This window comes from Zosterops lateralis (assembly GCF_965231275.1).
Source record: "Zosterops lateralis genome assembly, chromosome: 4".
Taxonomy (NCBI): Eukaryota; Metazoa; Chordata; class Aves; order Passeriformes; family Zosteropidae; genus Zosterops; species Zosterops lateralis.
In genome coordinates this window covers 17445419-17467490 of record NC_139765.1, presented here as the reverse complement: position 1 = coordinate 17467490, position 22072 = coordinate 17445419, and the positions used below count along the sequence as shown (strand labels likewise).

Sequence of the window (22072 nt, the reverse complement as noted above, 5' to 3'; positions counted from 1 at the left end):
CCACAGAGGTAAGAAAACTTCACCAAATTAAAAAAAAAATAATAAATTAGTAAAATCTTGCTTAATATTGGAGGCATCAGATCATTTGTATGATCAGATACCCCCACTCTCACCTGTGGGGAAAATTCTCAGCCAATGAAGGTCTCTGACCTGACTGACAAAGTTCCCAGATGGTGTCACTGGGCATTGTCCCAGGCAGCACTGCATGTTGTGCGGCCTTTGTGCCTCACAGTCCTCTGGTGGGGGTCACATCATTCCAATGGGCCCCAGCAGCAGTTTCACTGTACTCTTGGTTGTTCCCTTCAGTTGGAGGATTTTTATTTTCCCTGCCAGCAGCAGCTTTGTCACTGCTGTTCTTTTGGCTCATGCAATTGGCATTTAGTTGGATTTACAGGTAGAGGGAAATTTGTGACAACCTGAAGATAGACACTAGCTGCTCCATCACAGCAAACAGGCATGCAAAGTTTTGGGATGAGCAAAACACAGGTTTGGTAGGAACTGTTAAGAGGTTTACTGTGCCTGCATAGATTTCTGGTGTTATTTGAGATGCTGGAGAGTGTATCCCACTTGCCTACCAGCTGCTATTTGAGACTAGTGTGGTTCTCGCATTAGGTACTACCCACCATCCTGCTGCCTCTGAGGGTGTCTGGCTACTGTGGGGTGCTGGAGGCAGCACTGCAGCCTTCTGCTTGAGCACCTGACCCTTGCTATGAGTTCTACAGAGCAGCACCAGGAATCAGGGTTCCCTCCCCTTTGGTGGAAGAGTGGTGGCACTTCCCAGAAGGCAGGCATGTAGCCCAGAGGGGGTACTAGTGAAATGCTCCAACACCCCTCATCAAACAGTAGCAGGGTATCCCAGGGTGGACAAAGGCCCAGGGCTTGATGCTTGTCCTGCCAGCTCCATGGGCTGTGCCTGCTACAGATGTTTTGGAGGAGACTGTCTGTTTACTCTGACAGCAGTGTGATGTGGCAGCTTAGGACAGAATGTGTTCGCAGATCCCTAGTCATAACAGAACAGAAGAGGAGAAAAATAGGTGCCAAAATTTTGCTATTGCAAAGCCTTTGGAGATTCAAACACACAGTAAATCTTTACCTCTTCCTGTGGGATCTTCCAGGTACCTTGTTTAGTTTCTGTTGAGCCAGTTCCCCTTGAAAATAGTTCCTAGCTGTTGGCCATCACAATCTGCCCATCACAATCTGGCTGGTGGCACTGTGTGCTGCTGGCAGCTATAGCTGCCTCTGAGGACATTGCTGAGAGACAGATGTAACTTTGCATCTTCTTGGATGGATTGTAATGATCTGTGACAGCAAGGTCAGTGTATGTGACCCAACTGACTAATCTGCCATTAGTCCTTAATGACCTCCTTCTAACTGTACCTCAGTACAGGATCAAGGTATCCATGCTATAATTCCATGCTTTCTGTGTTCACACTGCCCTCTATCTCAAATGGAATTTTGTATTTTTCACTAGATGCTCTCAGCCATTAATTCCCTCCAGCTCTTGCCCTTCTGCAGCCTCCCCAGTCTCTGCTGGTTGGCTGTGAATGCAGTGTGGGCCAAGCCCAGCACTCCTGAAGGGAGGGTGTCAGCAAAGTGCAGATGTGTTGAGCCCCACTCCACAGTGCCTGAGCATGCACACAGCAGGAAAGCTTGTGGGTTTAAGCAATCAGTGTGCTTAATCCCTGCCCTGGGATTAAAATGAGTTTTTTCTGATGAGGAAAAGCAACAGTGATGAAGCCAAAAGATCCAGTGCTGAAAGCTAGAAACACTGGCAGAGGAATCCATCTTCCAGCTGAAATCCAGAATGCATGGCAGTGTTTATGGATGCCCTGAGAGGATGAGGATTAGCATAGCAAGAGATGAGGCAGAAACCCTGATTTGCAGCAGGAAGCACTGTGCTGCTTGGGTGAGGAGCTCAGTGCTACCCCTGCCACCCGCAAGATCCTGGGATTAGGGAGCTGGCTGGGTCACCTGGCTCTGCCTCAGTGGGGGCCTCCCACCAGGCTGTGCAATTGCTGAGTGCAGAACCTCTACTGCCCACTCAAACTGGGGAGCCTCCAACAGGGGCAACTACTGGTTGTATCATGTCCTGGCTCCTGGAGATGCAGCATCTTTTAGACTGGCACTGTATTTCACCGACCTCTGGGCTGGGGAAGTTGTCACTTCTCTCATCTTAGCAGGTCTCCAGTCTTCCCTAAGGCAATCCCTGGACTTTCCATAAAAACAGCCATGTTTTGTGCCAAGATGTGATGACTGATGTCTCTCAGTTCAACTAACCTACTCTGTGATGTTTCTACATTTTTTTTTACCAAAACCCTAATGGGAAGGGATTCCAGTAGCTGCATGAAACAAATTCATATTTCACTGTATCTGAATATTTCCACTCCAGTGTGAGAAACTGCTTTGCTGTTCTCTTGCTCAGGTGATTTTGTGACTGTTGTGAAGTTTCACAGGTAACTCCTAGCCTTGCCCACAGTGACAGTGGGTCCCAGCAGGAGCTGAGATGGTCACTGCACCAAAAGAGGCAGAAAATGCTATTGGCTTGGAGGAAATTCATGCAGAGAGAAAAGCACCACCAAAAGGTGGGTTTGTATTGACAGGACTAGAAATTTGGGTCCTTGTTTAGCTCAGCTAGAGGGAGGATCCTCAGTTGTGCCACTCCAGCTACTTAAAACCTCTGTACATGGAGTTACAACATCAGCATCCTATGCTCCCCTCCCACCACACCTACCTGGCTGGTGACTGCTGCCTGTGGCAGTGGGAAGAGCTGGCTGGCTTGGCTTTTCTCGGGCCTCTCAGGCTTTGTGTAAACATTTTATTATATTGGTAATTTGAGGATTCATTTACTTGGGATAATTTTTAAAATTTCACTCTTTTTCAAAAGCATTTAAAATTGTACAAGGCTATCCTAGTCGGTTTGCACTGTTTGCTGTTTCAGCAAGCCCCTGTTGTGCCACCAGGACATCCAGGGGCTGGTCAGTGGACATACCACTGGTAGATGTTTTCAGGCTTTTTCCTGGTGTAGTCCCACAGTAGCATGAAAAATATTTTTTATGAAGACGAGGTACAATCTGACTGCTGACACTTTTTGTGTCTTAATTTTCTTTTCATGTTTAGGCCAGAAGACATTTACAGTGGAAGAAGCTGTAGAAACCATTGGGTTTGGGAGGTTCCATATCATGCTTTTCCTCATAATGGGCAGCACTGGGGTAGGTATCTGCCACCATCTACGCTGGCCTAAAAAAGCTTTCTTCACATTTTTCTCATTACCATGCAATAAGAACCATAAGCACTGCTGGCAGCCCATTTTTTTCCTATTTTTTCCATTACATACTTTCTCAAGTAGGATTTCTGCTATTTTCACCATTAATAAAAGTAGATTTTGGCCTCATTGATATCAGACCTATTTCAGGGCAAAGCTGAGTAGGTTGGCCCAGAGTGTTATGGTTTGGCCCCTGTTCTGGAGCACTGTCAGGGCATGTCTTCAGTTAGTAACTGAAGGTTAGGTTCAGCCTCACAATGGAATTTTTCATGTCATCCCCATGGCACCCAAATCCTGCGCAACCTGGCTCAGAAGGCCTGGCATCTTCTCACCCTTGGCTACTTGAAAAGTCTCCTAACTTTCATGGTCTTGGGTTAACTGTGTATCTGGTTTGGGAACTTGGGCAAAAGCTAGAGGCTAGGCTGGGGTAAAGATGTAATGAGGGTCTATCCATAAAGATTGCTGCAGCTGAGGTGAAAAAGTCTGAAGCTGTGTGTAAACAGTCAACTCATTCCTAACTGAAGACAGCTGCTGGGGCAAATAGCCAATGGACCAATGATGTTTTTAACCAAAAACAGTTTTGAGAGTTCATGTGAGTTGCCTGAACCAACAGCATCCATTGGGTTAGGTACCCAACCAAGCAGCTTGGTTTCCAGAGATTGTTGAAGATCTTCTACTAACACATTAGGGTAAAAGTCTTCTCTGCCAAGGATGACTCTTTCCAAACTTCACAGATATACAGTGTAACTGTACCTGGTTTCTAGGTGGACCTTTCTTTCCTCCTCTCCCTGTCACAAAGATCTTCCAGGTCAGGCTAAAGGCTCAGAACACTGTGGAGGCACCATGGCTTCACAGGACTATTTTGACATGGTGGCAGGCCTTGTAGGACTGAGAGGGTTTTGCCTGTGGGCTTCTTGTGGTTTCCTTCTTGCTAATGTACACACTTGTTCCCAAAGGTGGTTGAAGCCATGGAGATCATGCTGATAGCTGTTGTGTCCCCTCTCATCCAATGCGAGTGGCAGCTCCAAGACTGGCAGGTGGCTTTAGTGACAACAGTGAGTGACTCATGTTTTCCCCAGACAGGTCATCCATGATGTGGTCATAGTCATGGGCACCACCACAGGTTTTGGAAAGCACATTTCTCAGTGAACCAAAGAAATTCATAGGGCCTCCTTATAGGGACAAGAACAGTGCCACAACTGTACACATCAGAAATGAAGCTGATGAGAGCAGATGTCCATGCCCAGAGCAAGTAATGCCAAAGCCAAAGCAAATCCCCACTTCCACATCCTTATTTTGAAAATCTTGCCATCCACTCCCAGCTTTGAGGGTTGCAGCAATGAGTGCCAACACAAAGGAAGCCATCTCCTGAAAGCTGCTTGCTTGTGGTTCTGGGCACTGTAGTTCATCCTGGTAGCCCATGAACACACGTCTCACCCACAGCTCAGCTCAAAGAGCAGAGCTGCCCCATGTAGCTGGGAATGGCCCTCCACAGCTGTGTTTCAATTCCCCTCAGATGGTGTTTTTTGGCTACATGGTGTTCAGCATAGTGCTTGGGCTCCTGGCCGACAGGTATGGCCGCTGGAAGGTGAGTGACTGCCGGGAGCCACACATCCTTTTCCTGTGCTCCACAGGAGCCACATGCCTGGCCAAGCCTGTGCTTTAATGACCCTAATTCTTGCCCTTTTGCAGATCCTGCTGCTCTCCTTCCTCTGGGCAGCCTATTTCTCCCTGCTGACCTCGTTTGCCCCATCCTACATCTGGTTTGTGTTCCTGCGGGCCATGGTAGGAGGTGGCGTGTCGGGCCACGCACAAGGGTAAGGCTGTGCAAGCCACCTTCCCAGAGATGGCAGAGGAGGGGCTGGAAGGGGAAAGGTGGCGAAATTCCCACATCGCCTTGAAACAAAAAGCTATCCTGTAATTTCACTAAATCCTAGTCAATTGACCTAATTTGCAGTTCCCAAGGGCTCCTGAGGCCTGGAATAGAGGGGGCAGCTGGTTTACATTAAACTGGTGACAGAGGGATTATTAAGCACATATAAAAGCAATTACACAGGTAACAGATGAGTAAAGGCTGCTTCCCCCTTTAAAAAAAAGGAAAAAGTCACAACAATTCTGCTTAAGTAGAAAGCTCCTTTTGAACTATGTAAAACATTCCCACTGAAATGAAATTTTTGTCTTGTTGGGGCAGAAAGGAGGATGTGGAGAGGAAAAATTCACAATATTAACAACCACTTTACTAGGAGTCTGGAAAAAATTTTTTTTTTTTTGTTGACTCTCCTATGGAAACAAATGAAACATTTCATTGCCTTCCATGGTTCCTCAAAACATGGTTGCTGCCCATAAAGGAAAGCCCCAAACTTGTCACATTAACTCAAAAGTCCTTTGCTGAGGGAAAGGACATGGAGGATAGAGGTGCTATTGGGAGAAGAAGGCACCTGTGCCTCAGTCATACATCTGCTGAGCTGCTGGCACTGCCTCCCTCACAGGAGGGCCCCCATTTCCTGGCCATGGAGCCTGCTCATGACCTTCATGAGGGTGGAAGAAAATTGAACATTTTATAAAACATTTCAGTGGCTGAGATAGAAGGAGCTACTGAGGATGTCTTCCCATCTCTCTCTCTGTCCAGCTAAGGAAACACAATTCATACTGGGGACCTCGAGAGATGCCTGTGCCATGAGCACCCTCCCCAGGTTAATTGGTGCTGGAGTGGGAGATATGTTGGACAGGGATTCTTTGTCTCTAGTGCTCAAGGTGGAGGAGGAAGGTATTAATTTTACAAGTTGAGCTGAACTGTTACTTGATTGTATGGAAATTCTCATTGCAGCTCTATTTCTGTTTCTTTTTTTTTTTTTTTTTTTTTTTTTGTGTTTTTTTTTTTGTTTGTTTGTTTTTGTTTTTGGGTGTTTTTTTTTTTTGTTTTTGTTTTTGGTTTTGGTTTTTTTTTTGTCTAGACTTATCATAAAAACGGAATTTTTGCCCACCAAATACCGGGGATACATGTTGCCCTTGTCTCAGGTAAAAGTGAGCACATCACTATTTCTTCTAGCTCCAAGTCCCAGAAGATTTGTCCCACTGGAGTTTGGAAGCCAAGTCTCCAGCATCAGCACTTCTCCCAGACAAATCACCCTTTTCTGGGTCTGAGCGAGTGTCTGCTGCCTCCTGCATCTCAGAGTGTGGCATCTGTGTTATTAAAGACATACACAGGAGAGAGGCAATATCTTCTCAAATGATTTGATGCTCCAAACACTGTATAGGGACTTTGAGTGATGGCTGACATCCGGCCTCTTGTTATCTTATCGACAATGGGGCTGCCTGGTCTAATGGGGGCAGTGCTGATGGACTGGCAGGCACTGGAGCTAGCAGCATTCCCAGCCCATCCCTGACACAGCTGACATGTATCCCCCCTTTTTGCATGCCCAGAAATAACAAGTGGTTTATGCAGTGACTCGCAGGTCCTAATCTACTCCTCTCCCTGCTTAGGTTCTACCAGGGGCTTTGCACAGCAGAGGGTTAGTACAGATAGTCCCAAATTTGTCCTGACATGTGCTGGGAGGGCTGCGCCCACTTGCTGGGTCATTTCTGACTGCAGACTTCTGCAGTGGGCAGTTGCTGAAGGTACAGATGATCAGTGGTGACACCTCTGAATGCACAAATTCATCCCTCTGCTGAACTAAACGCTTCGTGCCAGGGACAATTTGCTTTTCACTGCAGCCTCCTTGATTCCAGAGGATCATTACCAAAGCATCATCAGAAACACAAAGATTTATGGAAGAACAATCTTGTATTTCTCCCCAGAAATTTGTTATTTCTATCCACAGGCTATTCATGAACTTGCTGCAGCTTTTGTGATTTGTGTTGGCTGAACTCCTTTGGGTGGTTCCCTGGAAAGGGATGTATCTCCTAATGGCAACAAGTGAACATCAGAAAGGAATGTACTTGCAGATCAGAGGCCAGATTCTCTGTTAGTATAGCTTGGCATTGCGTCCACTGAAAAGCCACCAACTTTCAGCAGTGGAAATCTGGCCTGATTTTGCCTTCTGAGCTTGCAAATCTGCTGCTTCCCTGAAGAGACCTAGAGAACGGGAAAATGCATGGGCATGAGCATTAGCAGAGAAGTGACTGGAAAGACAAAAGCAGTGGCTTTAAGTACAACTGTACCCACAGAAAACTGCTGGGTTTTATCTGTAGCTAATTAAGACTACCTTTGCTGTCCCTCCCCAAACTCTTGTCTTTCCGTCTTTCCTGCCACCCAAGCCCAGCTTCTTAGACAGCCACAGGATGGCTCAGTTGAACCTCAGCTTTACCTAGCACAATTTCCCCTCCATCCACAGAACTGGACCAGAAGAGAAGAAAATAAACAAATCATTGTCATGTGTTCATGTTCTAACCCCTTTCTTTCCCTTGAAAAGGTGTTTTGGTTGGCAGGATCCTTGTTAATCATTGGCCTGGCATCAGTGGTGAACTCAACCATTAGCTGGCGGTGGTTGATCAGAATTGCCTCCAACCCTGGCATCCTCCTTATCCTGGTGTTCAAGGTAGGAAGATCTCCACTCCCCAGTCCCTGCTGTACTGCCACTGCCCTGATGTCTCCCCTGGCACCATCTCCCCCCACCCCCTTCATCCTAGGGTTCTTCTTGTGTCCTCCTTTCTCCTCTTCAGTCCTCTCATACAGCGGCTTGGTAAGGTCCTGAAGTCCTGGTGGGGCTGCAGACCAACTGCTGGGGAGATGCTACCTTGCTGGTGATGGCTTGGCTTTACTCATCTGCTCCATCTTCCAGCAGCCCAGGTTCCAGTGTCCAGGCTGCCAGCAGTACCCAGGGATTGTGATGACAGGCCAGGCACCAAGAGGAAGACAGGCTAGATAGTGTGTGAAAAAAAAGACAAATAATATCTTCAGTCTAATGCTGGGCATAGCACATGCCCTTCAGTCTTTCCATTTTCTAGGTCTTAGGAAAGTAGCCTCAGTAAATGGTTCACAGAGTGTCAGGGTAAACCACAGCTTCCCCAGGTTTCCTTCTGCTTCAGAAAAAAAAAGCCTTGGAAATGAGAACCATCTAATTTGTGGAGGGTGAAGTGGAAAATCCCTGCTTACAGTGCTCATGGGCACTGCAGTGCTGAGCTGCGGCTGGTGGAGGCTATATAGATGTAAAAACTCTTCCTGCAGCTGAGTGAATGCACAAGTCCATCTGCTACCTGGGCAGGGAAATGTAATGTTGCTGTGAGCATACACTCATATAACCTGAATGTTTAGTTTCCCTGATTATTTTTGCCAGAAAAATTGGATAGCAAAAGTTTGTAATCCAGGGAAAAAAAAAAGACCGTTAAAAAGGGAGTCTTTAATTCATATCTGAGTGAAACAGATGTAATTTTTTATAATTTAATAGAGCCACCATTTAATTTAAAAAGTATTTTATTTTGGAAAGAGAACAAATGCTAGTGATGAGTTATATTTCAACCCCTTCTTCCTTTTTATTAAAACAGCCTTGTTGTGCCTTCCAAGACTTTTGCTTGAGCAAGTAATCTCATTTTAAAATGTCAATTAATTCAGGATTGCTTTTGTTAAACCTGTGTCTTTGGCTTTCACCTTTCATAAGCACTTGACACAGATGGCTTTGTGGCAGACCCTGGGAGCTGTACCAACAAATGGGTTTGTTGGGCAGGGTGAGCCCCCCAACATGGGGAATGGGGGGCTGGGGCACATGGGGTATCCCAGGGCATGGCTGGGGAGAAGTACAGGCAAAAGGCTGCTCCAGCTCATGGAGTGCCTTGTGCCAACCTGAGCAGGCTCCTGGGCGTGATGTGAAGCTGTGAGCAGGAGAAGAGAGGTGCAGAAAGGCTTCCTGCTCTGCTTCCAGTTCATCCCAGAGTCGGCACGGTACAACGTGTCCACGGGGAACACAGGGGCTGCACTGGTCACGCTGCAGAGGATAGCCAGCATGAATGGGGTGGCCATGCCAGAGGGGCAGCTGAGGGAGCCTGCCAAGGTAAGTGGAGGCTGTCCAGCCCACCCATCCCAGGCAGGGCTGCCAGCATTTAGGCTTCAGGGAGGGAGCAGGACGGTCAACCACATCTTGCTCTGCCTCTCTCGTCCTCCTTGCCTAGCTCTTTTCCAAACAACTGCAGAAAGGGATGATGAAGATGTCGGTTTTCTTTTGGAGAAACAGTAATCTTGGCCTTCAAAATGGAATGGAGTTTTCTGCCTTTTTTTTTTTTTTCTCCTCAGTTTGTGTTTGCTCAGAAAAATATTGGGCTAAGAAAATATTTGTTTCCTGTGCCACAAAAAGGGCTCCTGGCAAAGCATGCTATTCCTTATTGCCCATCCTGCAGAGGTGTTTCCTCTGCCATGAGATCTGGGAACTGTCCCTTGAGGTCTGTCTCAGGGCTGTGACTGCGCAGGCTGCAATGGTTCCTGCCATGAGGTCAACCCAGAGGCTTCTCCCAGCCCCTGGCCTGGCTTGTCCACTGTGTCCCAGGACCCCAGATCCCTGAGTGTGGAGCCACAGACCAGCAGAAGAGAGTCAAAGCAGGAGAGACCATTTCACAGAAAGCCCTACCTGTAAGCAGCTGAGCAGCTCAGGAGAGGGTTGCTGCTGGACTGAAATGCCCAAAAATACGTGTGGGTGCTGCAGAGGGGCAGTCTCCCTTCAGACTTCTCCCCGTCTCCCCCAGTCTGGGCCCTGCTGACTGATGGGTGGGAGGACTTAGGTGGCTCCTTTGACCCCCAACACTGGAAGATTAGACAAATCCACTGTTCAGGGCCTCAGAATTATCCAGCTCTTATAAATCCTTTCCCCAGCTCTTTTTCCTGCATATTCAATCCCATGGGCATCAAGTATTGTTCTTAGCAATTCATGCAAGATGGTGCTATTGTATTGGAATTAATTAGGATTAAAGCTTCCCTGTAATTTAATTGAATTTATGTAATGGACCACATTGGATGTGAGAAGGGCTTTTTTTAGTTTTGCCCTCTGTCAGACTTAACCAATGATGAGGAAAATAAAAATAAAGTCAACGCACACCATCCCTGTGAACTTGTCTCCCCTCGGTGGTGGGATCCTGGGGAGCAGCAGGCCAGGCAGGGCCCCCAGTGCCTGCCAGTCTCTGCTCACTGGCACTTCAGGCCTCCCAGAAAGATGTAGGTGTCCGGAAGTTTGCTTCACAGGCAGAACAGCACATGGGGCAGTGGGAGCTGAGAGAAGCCCCAGCAATGCTGGCCCCCCAACAACAACCAGGGCCACCTCTGGCACCATCACAGTCACAATGGGACTAGACTGCTCAGATCTTGGAGGTCCTTTGGGGCCAGGGGAACTCAGGATGTTTTGTTCTCTTCTCTCCTCCTCCATCCTTTGCAGTGCAACTTCCTTGTGGGTATCTTTTGGGCAGTGGGGCTTTGCTCTCTGGAGGTTTGGTGCGTGCTGTGTTGCACCATCTGTGACTCTGTCTGTGCCACAAGCAGCCTGGGGACAAGAGGAGCACACGAGGGCCCAGAGTGCCAACTGCTCTCACAGAACACTTGCTCCTGTATAAAAGATGCCTTTATAGAAACTTCTATTTCTATTGTATGATTTTCAGGAAAGAAGGGGAAGATTCAATGATCTCATCCACTCCAAATACCTCAGAACCACTTTGCAAATATGGATCATATGGTAATTTTTTTTTCTCTTGCTTATTAGCTCATTCTCCTGGTTGACAGTGTACCGGGAGCAGAAGTCTCCCATTGACTCTGCCTTTAACAGGATAACACTCTGCCTCCAATGGTGGCTGCAGATCCTTGGCACCTGCAGGGACATAGATCACCATAGGTTTGTCCTGTTTCAGACCACACCTCAGGCACCCTGACTGTTGGCTGCTGTTAACTTGGGCAGAAAAGGGCTGGGCATTCCAGGATGGTGACATGAGTCCTTCCTCAGGACAGGGACTCTCCTGGGAGCCAAGGGAGAGCCAAGGGGCAGAACCCACACCTGACTGCAGCAGGACCAGCCGTGTGCCTGCAGCTTCTCCTTCCCTGCTCGGGGTAGATTTGTTCTCCCCAAGGACAGCCAAAGGACCAGTGAGACAGGGCTCTGACAGAGATACATTCACCATTACCAGTGCTAATCGCTGGGGGAAATGTACATTGAGGAGATAGGTTTCACATGCAGTGTTCCCAATAGCTGTATGCAAGGGTAATACATGTTTCATTGACTTTGCTGTCTGGAATGGAAATGTATAAATAATAGGTCTGTGGGAACCCATTAACCTAAAATGTTGTGAAGTCAGGCCTTGAATTTTTAACGTTTTTTTCCCCATAACTTCTATGAGTGTTATGAATAATCTTTTTGGTTTTTTATCTTTCTTTGTCTCCTAGTCGTCTCAGGAGTTCCTGGAATGTTCTCAGGTCTGCATTCCCAACCCCCCTCAGCATTCCTTACCTTCCCAGGTGGCCCAAATTCTGCTGCTCATTTCTGAAACTGCCAGGGAGATAAAAAAGTGAAAATTATTTTTCAGCCTGCTTATGATCAGGCATATTCTGAGTTACTTGATAATGACCAAAAAAAACCCCAAAACAAACAAAAAACAAACAAACAAACAAACAAACAAACAAACAAAAAAAAAAAAAAAAAAAAAAAAAAAAAACAACACCAAAACAAGGCTGCCACCACCAATGCTGTGTTTTTCACTGTCAGCCATGGTGCAATGTGAGCCTCTCAGGCAGGTTAATGAAAACTCCTCTTGAAAATCCCTGGGTAGAAAGGATAAGGACATTCACACTCCTCTACTTATCCAGTGTGGGGTCCCTCCCATAGGAAACAGTCCTCTATGAATTGCTCCAGTGTAGGTCCTTCCCATGGACTGCAGCACTTTATGAGCTGCTCTAGTGTGGGTCCCCTTAGGGGGTCACAAGTCCTGCCAGCAAACCTGGTCCAGTATGGGCTCCTCTCTGCACAGACACACAGGTCCTGTCAGGAGCCTTCTCCAGCATGGGCTTCCCGTGGGGTCACAGCCTCCTTCAGTCACCGACCTGTTTTGGCATGAGAATCTCCAAAAGCTGCAGGTGGATCTCTGCTCCATTGTCGGCCTCCATGGGCTGCAGGGGCACAGCAGCCTCACTGGGTGGGGTTTGCACCATGGGATGCAGGGGAATCTGTTCCAGCACCTGGAACTGACTTGGGTGTTTGCAGAGATGTTTTTCACACATGTTCTCACTTCCTTCTCTGGCTGATATTGCTCTTGCAATTTTCTCCCGGTTCTAATAAATATTATCCCCAAGGCACTACCAGTATTGCTGATGGGCTCAGCTGGCATCAGCTCTGTCAGACATGGAGGAAGGTTCCAGAAGCTTCCCATAGAAGCCACTCCCTGTAGTGCCCACCTACTATCAAAATCTGGCCATGCAAGCCAAATACAAAGCTGAACTATGAGCTGGGTGAGTTTTATTGAGAAAGAACAGTGCCTGGACATAGGTAGGAGGGGAGTGCCATGGGACAAGTGACCAGTGGCCTGGTGGATGCCTGAGCCACATCTCTGCTCAGGCTAAGGGGTTCCATCATGCAGAGCTGGTGAAAGCAGCAGCAGAAATTCCAGGGCACCCAAAACCTGCTGCATTTTAGTTTCCTCATCTTCCCCATCATAGCCGCACCTCACTGCAGCATTTCTCCCTAACAGGCTTGGCATAGCTTTTGCTTATTACGGTGTCATCTTGGCCAGTGCTGAGTTGCTGGAGCGGGACCTGGTCTGTGCCTCTGCAGCCTCACCACTGCAGGACTCCAGTGATGACTCTGAGGGGAGCCACAGCCCCTGCCATTGTCACTTGTTTGGGCCTGCTGCCTACCAGACCATGATCATCAGCACCATCGGGGAGATCGCATGTAACCTCTTCCCCCATCCTTGCCCTGCCATCCCCCGCTCACAGTGCTCACTGCAAAGGTTTGAGCTGTGCGTGCCCTTGGTGACAGGGGCTGACATGAACTGCACGCTGCTGGCAGGTCTGGGATACAGGCCATGAGCTATGGCTCCTGGCTCAGCAGGGCACTAATGAGGCACACCTCAGGGCCTGGTGCTTGGCTGGGTTGTGGTTAGAGGGAGCAAAACCACCCAGGCCTTCGCTGCTCACCCAGCCGTGCCTTCCTTGCATGGCTCAGGGCAGACATTGGTGTCCTGACTCAGCACAGCCAGTTTCAGAGAAGCACAGGCTTCATCATCTGAGGGAAAGGGTGGAAAAAGGGGCAGAGGGGAAAATCACAAGCTTTGGGTGCAGGAAGAGAATGGTATGGTTTCTGCATTTTACAGGATGTTTAGTAGGCACAGGGGATGCAGACAGGTATCTTTGAGTCACACTGTTTAAAATCTGTCAAGCAGACAATTATTACAGTTAGATCATCAAATGATTTATGGTTTTCCTTTTTATTTCCAGTAAATCCTGTGAACATTCTCAGCATCAATCTCCTTGGAAGACGTCTAAGCCTGTGTATCACCATGGGATGTACAGCTCTATTCTTTCTTCTCCTTAATATCTGCACCTCAAGGTACTCTGGCTCAGACTATGGGTCTTGTTCAAGGGTATGCAGTGCTGAGGGCAGGACTTCTGGTATTCTCAGGTCACCAGCGTGTCAGGCCAGTAATTCTTGTAGGTCTGAGGAAAGCCTCTGACTGGCTCTCCTTTTCCTGGCAAAGCTGTGTCAGTAGATTCTGTGATGCAGTAGTGTGCAGAGGAGCTCACTTGTATTACTGAGCCCGCCTTGCTTCCCCTAAGCATCCAACAAGCTGCTTTCTAGCGCAGTCCAGAGAATTAAAAAATGTGGGGACAACACGCACTGGAAAGAACTTATATTTTTCATTCACTTTTTTCCCCTTTCTCTCTTTCTGGCATCTCTGCTGATGCTGCTGGGTGACATTAACTCTGCTCCACATGGCTTTCTCTCTAGTGCAGGCATGGTTGGCTTTCTCTTCATGCTTCGTGCCCTGGTTTCAGCAAACTTCAACACCATCTACATTTACACAGCAGAGGTGGGTTCTCTGTGAGGTATGTTGAGCTGCTTGGGGGCTTCATATACCCTTTGTGTATACCCAAGAATGCTGCCTGCTAGTTTATGGACTAGTTAAGAATCATCTTCCTTGAACTATGTATCTCTGGCATCTTGGCAACAGTGTTTTTATCTGCAAGATCAGAGAAGGAATCAGAAAAACAGCCTGGAGATGACAGGAGTAGATGGAAGAAGAGTGCCCTATTATGCCAGCTGTTGCTCCGCTCCTATAAAACGCTATTTTTGAGGATGTTGGGTACCATCGTCTTCCAAAGCCCACAATCTTTCCCTGACCTAATCCCCACAGTGAGAAAACAGACTACCACTAAAAGAAATGTTTTCCACCATTTAAGGGGTAGTATATGGGGTTAAGTGGTAGTATATGGGGTTACATATATGATTCAATTCACTTAATGGAAATTGCTATGTTCTGTCTGCAAAAAGTTTTGACCCTTTAAAGAGCTTTTCCTTCATACAACTTTGGAGCCATGAGTTCCACAAGTTAAGTATAAACTGTTGGGGGGTTTTGTTGTTCTTTTTTAAAAAAAAACCAATTGTATGGAGTTAAATGGATTTCCTTGTTAATTGACTAAAGTGATCCATAGCAAACAGAAGTAGCTCCCTGACACAGAAGGTACAACTGACACCAAAGAAGGCTTTAAGAATCAGCACCACACCGCTCTCCAGTACAGCTTTTTATACCCTTTATCTTACATGAATTCCACCTGTGGACCCTATCTACCTTTCTGTGATTGGTCAGGTACACCTCAGCATTCCATGTTTCTTTACCTTCAATATTGTTCACCTGTCCTACACAGCTGTAGCCTATTAGGGATGAGGCTTGGCCACAGGCTCATTCCCAATCACCACAACTGTGTGCCTACAATTCCTCTTTCTTTTTCTTTTAAATAAATGCCATGTTTACCATCCTTCTACAGGGCCCTTGCAAAAGAAATAGCAAACATGGTACAAGTATATTTTTATGTAGGTTCCACTAGCTCTGGAATGTGTCTATGTGACCTTGATTCATTCCCTAAATCTACATTACGTCTCATCAAAATCCTTATACCTACACTTATGGACTACTGACAATCAAAATCCTTATACCTACATTTAGAGAATATTGACAATATAAATAGCAACATACATGAATAAGCCAAAGGCTGCATGTTTGGATATTAACAAAATCAACAGCTATGTAATTCTATCAATAACTATACAACCTTAACAACTATAGAGTTCCATAAAGTAACACACAAGGATAAGATAGAATCTATGTGTTCCCATCACCCACACATCTTTGCTTATTCCAAGGAGTCAGGTGAGCCACAGACAGGTTTGTCGCTTTGAGGGCATTATCCAGCAGAGGTGGAATGCAATGTGCAGGCACCCATCAAACTCCAGTATCTGTGAAGATACAGGCATACCCACGTTCCTAGGTAACAAGATCCCATGGGCCCTCCCAGGCTGGCATCTACAAATTATGAACCCACACTGGAATAGGGCTACTTGTCACTTGGTAACAAAAGTGTGTTGGAATAATAGGCATTGTACAGGAGGGAGGAATAGTAAGATGATTAAATGTAAACACAGCTTTCCAAACTCTTTGCCTGTGGGGTTTCACTTACCATTCCCCCTTTTTTTTTTTTTTTTTTTTTTTTTTTTTTTTTAAGAAAGGCTTTAAGCGTAGAATGGAAATGTCTTATAATAGCTGGACTAGTTGAAGAATGCAAAACACTAGTAACATGTTGAACGCCCCAAGATTATAAGAATTGTTGGGTGCCCTGAACTACATAACTAGTTCCATTATTAACCTTGACAATATGTGGTACACCTAAAGCTGCAAAAGCACCACGTCAATGCAAGATCACATTTTTTTGCCTTCTCTCCTGTATGTACAGAAGCTCAACAGGCATTAGAATAAGTGTCCACAGAAACGTGAGTGAGTGAGTGGTAATTGTCTTTCTGTGCTGATAGAAATACCCATTGTAAGAAATGCAAAGGATTGTACTAACTGTCCCACCATCGGACTATGAGGCCCACAGGATCGTCCAGAGATAGTAAAATATACATACTGAGGGGTATGGAGATAACCACCCTCCAAGCTTTTCCCTTTTGTACTCTTAATTCTACTTGCCTTAATGTAGCAAGTGCTTCTGGTGACAAGCCCCTGGAAGACAACAAGGACTACCTTTTAATGATTTAAAAAGTGGTGCCAGCAGCACATTCAATAATTCCAACAATTGTTTGATCGAATTAATTGTACGATCGAATTAATTGTACTTAATAATTTTGCAATTCATTCAATGTTTGTATTGAGTGCTGAAGAGTCACTGTCTGAGGTTTAACAGTTTGGTCCAAGATTGTCATCCCTAAATGCTTCCAGGGAGCTTGCTGTTGTACTTTCCCAGGAGTAACACACAAACTATAACTTGTTAAAGCCTCTTGCATTACAGGCATTGCCACAGTGGGCTGTTCTACAGTTGGTGCAGCAACTAAGACATCTTCCATATACTGTACTGAGTTCCAAGACACTATAAGTTGCTTTTTCACCATTCAGTGTTCCTGAGCTCTGCATTAGTTTTAAGGCTATGTATATAAATATGTATATGCCAAAGTTAGGAAAAGAGAAATCTAGCAAAATGCACTGTAACACACTGTCCTATCAAGAAGTAATCATACACCAAGTTCTGATTTTGTTTAACTGCAGTAAATGTTACAATCTACTTGTGTTACTGATTTTCCTTTTGAGAAGGCTGCCAACTAAATTGGTAAACTACACATGAAATACAATATTCTGAACCAAAAAGACAATACAAGGTCCACAAAACAATGGTTTTGCAAACATGACTGACTTGAAAACTTAATTTTTGTATGCTCAGTGGGAGAAATCTAGGCTTAAATCAAATTTCAAACAAGTAAACATTGTCACATGCTATACCTCAAATCCCAAATATCCCATTTATTATTATTCAAAAGAAAATTCTTCCCTTACTCATCCCAGTAATATTGTAGGAGGGAGCAAGTCAAGACAAAGAAAAGTCCTCTCACTTGCTACTCTTGGAAGCATCCCCGTTTGATTTAGACCATGGCCAGCAGTCTTGTCCTCTTGTGCTTTTCCCTGTCTTTGATGGAGGCTGATACCAGATCCTACCCTGCCCCATCACTGTTGACACCCAGAGCCTTCACACCATGCAGACCTTTAATTCTCTCCCCTTCCTTTCTGCACACAAAGGCATCTGCAATGTTTATCTCTAGCACATCTTAGTGGGGAACAGATTAGGTTGTAAAATAGAGCAGGATTGCAAAGAAAATAGCTGAATATATACAATGGCTTGACATAACCTTTTCCAAGTAACCTTATTGTGCCATACTCCACTCTGTCTTGACACATATTTATTAATTTGCAATACAAGTCACACTTAGAGCTTTGAAGAAGACACAAGTGACCTATAACAGCTTCCTCAATGAGATCACTCTCTGCAAGATCTAGCACATTATTCGTTTTCCTTTTTCTAATTCCAAGTTATAATCCTTTGTCAAACACACAGCAAATATTTATGGAACAAACGCACATCACTCTGAACACAGCCTTGACACTAAGTAAATTACACCATGTCATGTAAACCTTTATCTGCAGAAGATCATGTTGTTTATCTTCAATGACAAACAAAATAAAATTCTGTTCTTTAATCTCCATAGCATATCAGGAAAATTCCCATTCATCCATTGCTTTGATGTACACCCTTTTTTCTTTAGGATAAAACTCAGGTCAGGCGTCTGTTGTTTCTCTGGAATATATTATCACCCTATCCAACCATAAGTTTTGAGGCACTATCAAACTGAATGTAATCTGTTCATCTTTGCAAATAATTTTCTTAAGTGTCCCAGAACATGTCTGGACAACATTAAGATATCAAAAGCATCTCTGACCCACCACATGTTAGAAGAGCAGCATGTTTCTGGTCAGCAGCTTGGGATGGCTAAAAACATAGTTAACAAGGAGCTAAGAAATAGACTTTAAATTTATGAACCCGCCTTATTCCAGGTAAACCTTCTGTATCAGGTTATTCCTGCAGAGCTGCAGCCATCTGCAAATTATCAGTTCTCTTCCAGCAATACTTTAGACCAACTTAGTCTGCACGTCTTGTGAACAAAGTGAAGTTGCTTAACAAAAGCTGTTTATGTCAAGATTTATAGCGTCTGGAAAAGCACTGAAAAAAGTTGCCACTTCAATTCCTTGTGGTTTGGGTTTTGTTGTTGTTGTTGTTTGTTTTTTGGGTTTTTTTTTTTTTTTTCCGTTTTTGTTGCGTTAGTTGGTTGTTGCAAGCCTCTCCTACGTGCTTTCTGTGCAGCTCCGACTCCGCCTCTCGGAGCTCCACATTGTTTTTGTTCTAGCGCTCGACCCAGCAAACCTTCCCCCGCACTTCTCGGGGGCCGCGGCGCTCCTACGGCGCACAGCGGCGGTCCGGGGAACCAGCAGCGGTCCAGGGGAACCGGCACCGGCCCAGGCCCGGCTGGAACCCGTCTACATTTTAATGAAAAAGGCAGTTCGTGTGTCTGCTCCCAAGCCACTCCTTTGTACCAAATAAGCACTGTGCGCAGCTTCGCTCCATCTCCTTCAGACCAAATAAGCGAAGTTCGTAGCCTCGCTCTGTACCAAATAAGCAAAGTGCGTAGCCTTACTGTTTCTTTTGTAGCAAACAAGGAAAGTGCGTAGCGCCGCTCTATCTCTTGTAGCGAATAAGCAAAAAGTGCGTAGCCTTACTCTTCTTTCGTAGCAAATAGCCAAAGTGTGTAGCCTTACTCTGTTTCTTTCGTACCGGATAAGCAAAGTGCATAGCGCTCGCTCTCCGCATCCAGCACCCTTCTTCTGCGAAATTGGTGACGAAAACATTGTTAACAAAATGTCCAAAATTAATTTCCTGTCTCCTAATGTTTGAGTCCTCGTTATTATGTTTCCCAGTTGCTTACCTCTTCTGCACCAAGTAAGCAAGGGACGTAGTTCCTGCTCTTAGCGGTGCTATACAAATGCTAAACAAAGGGGAATCACATCCAGCTCTGACTTGCCCTAAAACTTTACCTGAGGCAAAAAATGACAGACTTGTAATGGTTCAAATGAGGCCTAAGGGAGCTGGAGGCTTTTTGGTGTTTTTGTTTGTTTTGGTTTTGGGTTTGTGGTTGTGTTTTGGGGGTTTTTTGGGTTTTTTTAAATCTTATCCCACTAGCTGCCCTTGGTAACACAATGGGTCTCTAACATTAAAAAAAAAAAAAAAAAAAAAAAAATTAAAAAGAAAAGTACAGATGTTGTGGATTGCTGTTACACTAATCCAGTTTCTTTCTGGCCTGTTTTAGGTTTATCCCACCACAATGCGAGCGCTGGGGATGGGGACAAGTGGGTCATTGTGCCGTGTGGGAGCAATGATGGCTCCATTTATATCACAAGTAAGAGCATGTTTGATAGTGTTGGTAAATATTGTGCTGAACATTGCCATCAAATACAGAGAGATGTCCCTGAAATTCATTAAAAAAAAAAAAAAAAAAAAAAAAAAAAAAAAAAAAAAAGAAGGCAGAGAGGAGGAGGAGGATGTAATCAATTCCCTCCCAGTCCCATATACAGAGTACTCAGGTGGTCTTTGCCAGATGTAGCTTTGAGTAACTCTCATCACAGAGTTCAGCTCACTAGTATTTGGTACTTTCTGAAAGTTCTTTGGCCTGCAGGTTCTTATGAATGCTTCTTTCATGGGGGCCCTGTGTCTCTTCTCCTCTGTGTGCATCATCTGTGGCATTTCTGCAGTCACACTGCCCATTGAGACCAAGGGCAGGGCCTTGCAGGTGGGTACCACCACTCCAGGAGCTCCTGTGTATCTAAAGGGTGTTAGGGACTTGTAGCTGATGATGCAGTCAGAAACCAAACCCAACTCTCCTGACGTTTCACAAGCCTGATAGGTACTCACAGAATGTGCTGCTGCTGCAGCTTCAAGCACTGTTATCCCAGTTGCCAAAAGCTTTTTTCTTGTGAAAGAACAAGCCAGGCTGCCACCTCATGTAAATGTGTGAGCTTTAGCTTGTGCAAGACCCTCTTTACACCTATCTCCAATCCTGACTTGAAGGTGCAGCTTCCCAGGCACATGCTCTGCTCTGCCTGTGCTGCAAGGAGAGAGAACAGTAGATGCATGGAGCACCTAAACTACCAAAGTAATTTCTTAATCAAATTCAAGGCAAGAGCCCCATTTTCATCAGTCCATCAGCTAAGCCCTTGTGCTCAGTGTTTTCTATAAAGCAATCAGCCAAAACACTAAGCCCAAAGGTTAAGGGGGAAAGTTTAAATTCATCAGTCTCCCATGTGCAAGTCACACCAGTTAAATTAGAGCAGGTGGTGACCAGTCCTGTAATTCTAATAAATTCATCTGTACCAGCATAGAGATTTTCATGGCATGAAGCAGCATGGTCACACCACTCTGCAGTCTGACCTGCATAGGCCACAAACCCATAGGCTAAGAATAATCCATACTCTTTAGCAGCATAGACCATGGCAGATGTTTGATCAAACTAGTTTATCCAAACCAGACTTCAAAACACCCATCCTTACAAACACAGAGATTGCCTGTCAGAAGTGAGATCTTTTGGACATGTCCAAACACATTATTTTCCACTGTATCCATTCCTGTTGGGTTTTTAGGTGCATTTTATTAATTTCATGTATTATTTTTTCTTTCCTCCTTTTTAGCAAGTAAAATGAGAGCGAATGTTTGATGTTGGATTGGGTAGGAAAGAAAAATAAACCCCTGGAATCTGTTACTTCCTGTGAGCTGCATTTGATGTTGATTGCTTCTCCATAGTGTTTCCATTATTAAAAAAAATGTAACTGAACAGTGTAAGAGCTATAATTTGTGTAGACAAATGGTACATTTCTCAAGGACCTTTCCTTTCTTATGATTCAATAAACAGATATTTTTTACCCTTCCTGTGAAGTGAGATGAAGACTCTTTATTTCTAGTGCCATCAGTAGTGACACTGCATACATAATATTAAAAAAAAAAAAGGAAAATCATTAGGTGAAATGAGGCAGAGCAGGAAAAATACTAACTAGAAAAATACTATGTAGATACAGTCTCTGCCATAGCAGCCTGAAAGGACTATGTACTTTCGTCAACTTTTGTGCAAATACGATCTGTGTGGAAGTAGTAAAATCTGGATCTCAAACTGCACTGCAGTGATGATTTCTGATCATTGTTAGGGTGGTATTTAAGACTGCAAAATGAAAAGTGAGTCAGATTTTTTCAAGTGGATTATTTAAAGAGAGAGAATTCCAAGCAGTTTACAGCAGACAGGTAAGTAACTGGATGCAGAGTGCATCCACTCTTCTCTCCTCAGCATTTTCCTCTGGGACAACAACTTGAGTGTAAAGTTGGATTCTTTAAGACTTCAAGTGTGTGGTGGCAGTGCCTCTTTATTTTTTTAACTCTCTGCTACTGTAGCATGCACTGATCACATCCTATGTTGCTAGAACAGACTCCCTTACCATTTTTTTCTGCCCCTTAACTTCTCTGTACTGTTTTCTGGTACTCTGGGATGGTATCACTTACAAGCAACTCTCTCCAGATAGTAAAAACTTTCCATAAAAAACCAAACCAAACAACAATGACAACAGCAATATAAAAAAGCAAGCAAGCAAGCAAACAAACAAACAAACAAACAAACAAACAAGACTCTGGGCAGCCTAAAAATCCAGCACATGATCAGAAGTTATGTCAAAGGCCTGCTGCAAACACAAGTGAGTATTTTTTGGGGAGTATCCACT

At 45.1% G+C, this 22072-nt stretch overlaps 1 protein-coding gene across 1 annotated transcript; it reads left to right on the top strand.

Annotated features, from left to right (window-relative positions):
* Positions 1-2503: 2503 nt before the first annotated feature.
* Positions 2504-21010, top strand: SVOPL (SVOP like; the record flags this gene model as incomplete). Its single annotated transcript, XM_083860134.1, has 15 exons — positions 2504-2582; positions 3118-3209; positions 4219-4317; positions 4779-4850; positions 4955-5079; positions 6217-6280; positions 7675-7800; positions 9121-9249; positions 10838-10911; positions 12911-13113; positions 13659-13770; positions 14170-14251; positions 19624-19713; positions 19990-20103; positions 20999-21010. 15 exons carry the CDS (start codon positions 2504-2506, stop codon positions 21008-21010), a joined length of 1473 nt encoding a protein of 490 aa, XP_083716260.1.
* Positions 21011-22072: the final 1062 nt, after the last annotated feature.